The sequence below is a fragment of the Guillardia theta genome (assembly GCF_000315625.1).
Source record: "Guillardia theta CCMP2712 unplaced genomic scaffold GUITHscaffold_135, whole genome shotgun sequence".
NCBI lineage: Eukaryota > Cryptophyceae > Pyrenomonadales > Geminigeraceae > Guillardia > Guillardia theta.
Window position 1 is genome coordinate 169,938 of NW_005434539.1, and position 7,563 is coordinate 177,500.

General features: G+C 48.4%; 2 protein-coding genes across 2 annotated transcripts; both read right to left on the reverse strand.

The window, feature by feature from the left end:
- Nucleotides 1–338: 338 nt before the first annotated feature.
- Nucleotides 339–5,611, reverse strand: GUITHDRAFT_146834 (hypothetical protein; the record flags this gene model as incomplete). Its single annotated transcript, XM_005821936.1, has 23 exons — nt 339–1,300; nt 1,348–1,401; nt 1,612–1,660; nt 1,729–1,809; nt 1,886–1,916; nt 1,966–2,021; nt 2,163–2,189; nt 2,393–2,476; nt 2,530–2,542; nt 2,665–2,726; nt 2,937–2,990; nt 3,036–3,084; nt 3,129–3,217; nt 3,269–3,326; nt 3,372–3,436; nt 3,482–3,526; nt 3,575–3,634; nt 3,773–3,865; nt 4,509–4,635; nt 4,677–4,754; nt 4,808–4,875; nt 4,911–5,071; nt 5,116–5,611. The coding sequence occupies 23 exons, from the start codon at nt 5,609–5,611 to the stop codon at nt 339–341; spliced, it is 2,862 nt and encodes a 953-aa protein (XP_005821993.1).
- Nucleotides 5,612–6,328: 717 nt separating this feature from the next.
- Nucleotides 6,329–7,163, reverse strand: GUITHDRAFT_155616 (hypothetical protein; the record flags this gene model as incomplete). Its single annotated transcript, XM_005821937.1, has 3 exons — nt 6,792–7,163; nt 6,592–6,756; nt 6,329–6,519 (listed from the first exon to the last, which is right to left on the reverse strand). The coding sequence occupies exons 1-3, from the start codon at nt 7,048–7,050 to the stop codon at nt 6,329–6,331; spliced, it is 615 nt and encodes a 204-aa protein (XP_005821994.1). The 5' UTR covers nt 7,051–7,163.
- Nucleotides 7,164–7,563: the final 400 nt, after the last annotated feature.

Consider the following 7,563-nt stretch of genomic DNA (forward strand, 5'->3'; position numbering starts at 1 on the left):
TATCTTTGAAATCCTCGCATTTCTGATCTGCGCATGTCTCACCAGCTTCCTTTTATCCTCGCTCTTTCGATTGCCTTCGATTTTCATTGTGTAATTCACGTTCGTAAAAGCTTCAACTTCTAAACTCTCCGTCATCTGGCCATTTCGAATCCTGTGATATATTCTATGTTCTGGAACACTCAACAAAATAGAAGCAGCAGATTTTGCTATAATGCCAGGTATATCGTACGATTAGCCCAACACGGGCATTTTCCATTCTCATGTGCGTGTATGAGCCGACTATGACACATCGAAAAGAGAACCAAAAGAATGATCTCGAGTAACATCATGTTTATAGCTCAAAAAATGAAAGTAGATTCATCGTAATCGTCCTCGACTTCACCTTCACATGTTATCTCGGGGATTCGCTCTCCATTCTCATCAAGAAATGCAGACATCCTTGCAAGCCCAGTAGAAAACAACCATTTGTTCTCATTCTCGAAGAATGTATGCTCCTCCGTATCCATTGTGTCATATCGCAGATCACCATCATCCTCAGCGAACAGCACAGGGCTCCTGCCCTCGTATTCCTTCAACAAAGCTTCACTTTCTGCCGTACAGCGCTCTTCAAATTCTTTTCTCAAACGCGCAGTGCGCTGTTCAAGCTTTCTTTCAAAAGCTCGCTCTTTTTCGAACAGAATAGGTTCCATTTCGGCAGACCAATCCTTGTCTGCCAACACTGAACTCATCATCTTTTTCTCGATTTCCAATCTGAAATTGTCAAGCTCACGAGCCTCGCATTGTAGGTCGACTCGCTCCCTTTGCTCTCTTTCAAGTCGGTATTTGCGCTCCTTCAAAACATGATCCATGGCCTCTCGTCGCTTCCGCAAGGCTTCACAAATCTTATCGTGTTCTTTCCGCTTGTCGGGATTTCTGCGACTCATTTCACCAATTCGACTTAGCAGATCTCCGAGCTCCCTCTTGCGTTGCGAGAAGTATCGCCGCTCTCGCCGATCTCTCCTTAGCTGCTCGTGGTCAGGATACTCATTCAGGCAAGGCTCTGAAGCAGGGACGACATCCATGCAGACAACGACAGCCATGTTGCGAGCTTCTCCCATATAAGTATCAATCGTCTCCCGGCTGAGGCGTTTGAGCATGAACCCCATCAGCATATTGCGGGCCAAGAAACCGTCTGCAAGGAACGCTTGATAGAAGCGGTCCAAACATGCTGCTACTTTTGCGTCGGGTCTGTAACGAACGTCGCGGTAATCAACAAACAGACTCGCGCCGTGCATAACGCCAGCTTTCTTGTGGTAGAAGGCTGCAACATAAGTCACGAGGGCATAGGGCAAGCAAGTGACCCCTCACCATCTGCCTTAACGTTGTTCACTCCCGAGAAGATTGGCTGCCATAAGGAGACACCTGTACCAAAATCTTCAACTGCAACCTCACGCTCTTGCAAATGTTCAATTCACATGTCAAGTCGAATTGAAAAGGTTGTGTTCCCAGGTTGAGTCGAATGTTGTCAAATTGCTGTACCCCGATCTGCTTTATTGTGAATTTGAAAGTTGAGTTTGAGGATGTTGGAAATACCGTTGGATACACCATGAGAGCTGCTCCTTGGCGATACACCTGTCACCAATCTCTTATGAGATTTGCTGACATCATGCGAAACATCGACCTGTGAATCGAATTGCACGGTGCAGGCAAAACTGTGAAACTGCAATCTCTTTAGCTCCAAAGCTCCACCTCGGCTGGATGACCCACCACTCCATTTTTAGTGTAGAACAAGATTGGCCATTTTGTGTCCAATCTCAATCCACAACCAATCTACAATAAAAGTCAATTCATTTTCATTGCCGAGAATAAATGATACTGTGTCGCCTGGACCAAACGGCACTTCTACCTCATACGATTTTGATTCACAAAACCAGAACCTAACAACTGGCAGTCATTGTCTAACAAATAAACAGCAAGTCCGTTTACCTTCCTTTGCCTGACAAAATACCAATAGACCCAAAATCTTTTCCAGGAAGATTCGTCTGCTGATTCATTAATCCCAGTCAAGAGAGCATTGAATGATTCAAGAAACAGAAAGCAGACTAAGAGGCAATTTCAAAATGAAGCAATGCACAGTCACCAGGTCCGAATAGCTCGTCGAGACCCCACATGACACGACGCACGGTTTCGGTTTTCCTGCTTCCTCTTGCCTGGTTCAATTCACATCAACAAATCGAAAAATAACAATCAGAAGCGAGAACCCTTTGGACAGAGTGATTTCGTAGTATCTCACGGGAAGGAGAAACAGGTTATATTCTGGTCTCGATGACTGCGATTCTTGAGAAATTTCAATCGAGTTTTCAGGCAGGAGATGATTGAGCTTTGTACAACCTTTTCGATGCGGTTGATGTACCTTAAACTTGGTGATCTCGTACTCCCATTGATCGAGCAGCCACGACGGGGAAGGGACAGGGGGATTCCTCGCATCGCTCAGAACCTATCACGAGGAAGAATGAACGCAGTGGAGTACAGGACATCGAACATTCTCACAGGGTGAAGAAACCTGCTCTTGCAAAATGCCGGAAACGCAGAGAACAGAAGATGTGTTAGAGTAAAAAGATTGGAACATCATGCTTCAAGACAGGACTCCGGCTAGCAGGAGGATAAGCATCGGCACATGGATACCTTGCATCATCGAAGGCTGCTATGTGCCACTCCTTCCAAACCTTGGCATGATTCACACTGACCTTTGAATGAGTCGTTGGACACCATTCAGCACGGTTACCGCATATCCCAAAATTTCTCTTTGAGTTCAAATGCTAAAAGTTCATCTTTATCTTTCATCTGCGGAGAACAGACGTTTCAGTATTGCTTTTACGGATAACATGATTATTTTCAAACTCGTTGCACATAGCTGTGAAGCAATCCAACAATAAACCATTCTTGAACATTGTCACCTGTTTTTTCAAAGCTTGTCGAACATTCATGCACCTTGGAGGCTCGGCATAATACTAAAATCAGACTGAGATGAAGAGCGCAAAAATACACTAAAAGACCGCGTCGAGGGCCATACACTCCATGTACTCTTTGAGCTCTGCAGGAGGGCTGAGAACTTGTCAAGATCAGCCAGGCACACGAGCTTTAAAGACCGTGGGGGGGTCCTATACTGGATCACCCAGGGCTCAAACGTCCTCACAGACCGAGCTTTTCCGTATTTGCCGTGAGAATTGATTAGGAACTGACGGAGGGCCATCAATCAAACGAGGTTCAGGCAGGTCAGGCAGCGCACCTCCCCAGTGTCCTCGTTCTTCTCCAAAAAGATTCCATGGATTCCGTTGACCGCATTTCTGAGGTTTGATCAGAGCGCTGCTAATAAACAACTCTCAAGCTACATGTCGTCGGGATCAAATCGGGTTAAATCTGGAAACACAAGCGTCTGAGGGAACTTCTTCATTCTCTGGAACTTGGTCAGCGGCGGCAAACGTCTGTATGCGAAGCTTACATAAAGCATGGGGGCGACTCGTCGCCAGCCATAGTGACGTTTCAGCTGCTCAGACCATGATTCACAGCATCCTTATACTCTGCTGCTGCTTACCTTGATTGCTTTAGCGAAGCAAGCTAATGGCTGCATGGCGTCCATTTGCATGCACAGGACCTGCCCGAAGCATGAGTGAAAGATGCTCCACAGCATGTAGTTTTCCGTGCCTTCCACGTGGAGTCCAAGAGAAACACAGCACGAAGATGCTTTGCAACCAGGGAGAGCTTTGAAGCATACTCCAGCGGCTGCGACTACCTTAAGCCCTCCATCATCACCAAGGCACAAGCGAAACCAGGAAGCGAACGATGCCAGAGAGACATTCCAATGGCAACTCGGAGAGTTTGTACACTAGCAAGCTGTCAGAGAGAGGAGGGGGAGGGCAATGCGCCTCGCCTGGTATGACCGCTAGAGGGGATTGCGGCTCCTTGGGCATGCGAGAAGAAGCCGAAGGAAAACCTTGAGGTATCAATGGTTCATTCCCGTGCATGCTCCCTTGCCTTTCCCCCTCCTCTCTCAACCCTCCTCCTCCTCCCTCTATCTCTCTACCGCTGCTCCTTCGTCCCTCCCCCCTCTCATGCCTGCAGTCATACAGCCCATCCCAAGCCCTCTAATTATTTTACGCCCCCTCTCTAAATATTAGCGAGTAAACAAGTGGGATGCTATCAATTTAGACAGATCAGTTTGCACTGCCCACAGACGCTCCAGAGCGCCGGGAAGGACCAGACGGTCGTACATGGCAAGCTAAAGTTTACTATGAGAGAGAATAGAACAACATGTAGCATTCTAGTTTACACTGATGGAGATCAGAAACATGCAAAGCAGCCTCTCTTGCTTCCGAGTTTGTCACATGGTTGGAGGCGCAAGGAGCTCGCACTCACCTACTCTTGGTGGTCTCCCGTCAAGGTTGGCTTGAAGCACAGAGAGATGGTAGGGAGATCTCGACTTGTCTTGAAGAAGCGTCAGGGAACGAGTTCTCACACTCTTATCATACATGTAGGAACATGGCAATAAACGAGAACTTGGAGATGAAGTCGATGACAGCATACATCACTTCCTTCAAGTTCCATGCAATGGTCCCACTGCCGTCTCCAATCGCCCAGAGAGCAGGGTAGAGGGACCTGGAACCGACTCAGAGGCGGCATGCGGTCAAACTTCACACCATGTGATGATCACAACACGGACAAGCTTCTTGTAAGACTGGAGCACCATGTTTCTCTCGGCCGTCTTCATCAGAGGGCTAGAGCGCGTCACCTGTCATTCAGTCGACAGCGCGCGAGAAGAGCCGCTCACCACTGACTCGACGCCAGTTGATTCATCAGCATGACAAACAACCCCAGCCCGAAGACCCAGTACGTCCACTGATCAAGCATCATACAGACGGAAAACAGCAAACCTTGCAAACCTTGGATATCTGAGAGGCTGGCACGATAGTCCCGATGACCCCACAAGTATGCAGAGCAGCATTTATCATGAAGAGATATGTTTTATATTCCCAGTTAATCAGCGTCTTGTACTTCTTCTGCTTCGAAATGTTCTTGCTGCTGTCGACGACAACTGCAAAAACATTCAAAATTCAGCTCAGATACTTTTTTGTCAACCTGTAAGGATGAAAAGATCAATCGAAGTAGAGAATGTCCAGAAAACATTCCTCATCCAATACACAGGGGGGTTTGTTGGTCTATGTAACATGACCCCTGGCTGCAGGATAATTCCTGGCTCGACTTTCACATCGTAAACTTCATAAAGCAAACCGATGTTAAGACTCATGAAAAGATACATGGAAGCCGTAATGAGGAACTGCAAGGAGAAAATCCAATACAACAGGCAATTCCTTTGAAAGCTCTCGATAGAAAATGTAAGAGCCAGGATTATTGACGCAGCTGCAAGGAATAATGCCATACAGATGTACCATAATGTGTATGGGTTAAAATCAGCATACTGTATCCCTAAATAGTTTGTAGACGTTGTTGAGTTGTATTCCCCGATCAGGTCTGAAAACGTGAGATTCTGAAAGCCCGATGGTGTGTTTGATGAAATGTTCTGGTTGATCACAACATCCAGGACGGTTGTGGTTGAGTTTTGAGTTGTGCTCATGTTGAGTATGCCTATGGATGTTGTTGATACCTTATGAAGGCATTACTGCTCATCCCACTTCACCGCAGAGTCTTTCATTCGCTTTCTCAATTTCCCCGCGAGCAGTTACAAATAAACCGTCACAACCGGGTTTTAGTTAGACAGTAGGATCAAGATCATCATCAAGTCGACGGCGGCATCTGGTCGCTTCACGAGGAAGGAGATGGAGGGGCTGTGCAACGGCGGCAACACGTCTATCGCAAGAGTCAAGAGAGTCTTGTTGGAGATCGCTAACAGGCTCGAGATCAACGTTGAAGGCATCGACATGGAGGAGGATTTGAACACCAAGTCCTGGAACGGGTCCAAGCTATGCATCCTCCTCGGCTCCACGGAGGATGCTCGACGCATGATGAAGGAGCTGCCCTTCTATCTCGAAGGCGCAGCAACCAAGCTCGAAGCAGTCGGCTTCGACAAGGAGCCTGACTCTGAGGCGGCTGGTCAGCGGGGCACCAGCGACGCAGCGCAGCGACAGGAGGAGAGCGAGGGAGAGTGGCTGGAGTTTACAGACCTGGAGAGGATCACCATGGAGGCAGCATCTCCGTCAAGCCAAGAGGACATGCAGCTCGTCAGCGAGCTGTCAGCAGTCATCGAAGATGCAGCTTCTTTGAACGAGGCGGGGACGAGCGAGCCGATCAAGCTGGTCCTGGACAAGGCCGTTGGCAACCTCCACGACACGTTCTACTCTCCGGGGAGCCTGGAGTTCATGTCGCTGGGAGAGTGGGCGAAGATGCCAGAGGAGCAGGGAGTTGGGCGCAACGTTCTCAAGGAGAAGCTGGGGAAGTGGCTGCAGAGCAAGCGCTGGACTCGCGTGCAAGGAGAGAGCAAGAAGGCAAGGAGGGGCAGCGCGTTCTCGCCACGGGCAACGGCAGCTGCTGAGCTTGAGCAGGAGGCGGAGAGCGACGACATAGAGCGTCGATCTCTTAGCTTCCTGTTCATAGCACTGAGTAAATTCGCAGAGATGCATGTGCTGGCCTGCTCGCTGAAGGTGGACAAGAAGGACCGACTGCGGGTGGAGATGAGGGAAGATGGCGAAGCAGAGGAAGACATGGAGGAAGAGCAAGGCGAGGGCGAGGAAGAAGACGGGGCGAGCCCGTACCGAGCTTGAGCTGAGCTCAAGGTAAGTAGAGAAGGTGGAGGCGACCGAAGGCCAAGGTGAGGAGAGGCAACTCTCCTGACTGAAGCTGAGGAAGCTGAATGGAGGATGAGTAGGTGGCGACCGAAGGCCAAGGTGAGGAGAGGCAACTCTCCTGACTGAGGCTGAGGAAGCTGAATGGAGGTAGAGTAGGTGGTGACCGAAGGCCAAGGTGAGGAGAGGCAACTCTCCTAACTGAGGCTGAGGAAGCCAAGAGAAGACAGCAAAAGTAGAAAGTAGAAAGACGCCTCAGAAGCAGGGTTCGCATTGTAGGCCGTGTACTCCCAGTGCTCGAGCGCCTCTTTAGACTAGGATCAAATTGCATAAGCCCACAACGAGGCCGAGCAACATTCTAGCATTCTCATAAACTCACATAATAATAATAATAATAATAATAATAGGGTTTAGGATCAAATTGCAAAAGCCCACAAGGAGGCCGAGCAACATTCTAGCATTCTAATAAACTCACATAATAATAATAATAATAATAGGGTTTGCTGGAGTTTACACTGACCTGGAGAGGATCACAATGGAAGCAGCTTCTCCATGGAGGCAGCTTTAGGGTTTAAGGTTTCGGGTTTAGGGTTTAGGGTTCAGGGTTTAGGGTTTAGGGTTTAGGGTTTGGGGTTTAGGGTTTAGGGTTTAGGGTTTAGGGTTTAGGGTTTAGGGTTTAGGGTTTAGGGTTTAGGGTTTAGGGTTTAGGGTTTAGGGTTTAGGGTTTAGGGTTTAGGGTTTAGGGTTTAGGGTTTAGGGTTTAGGGTTTAGGGTTTAGGGGTTTAGG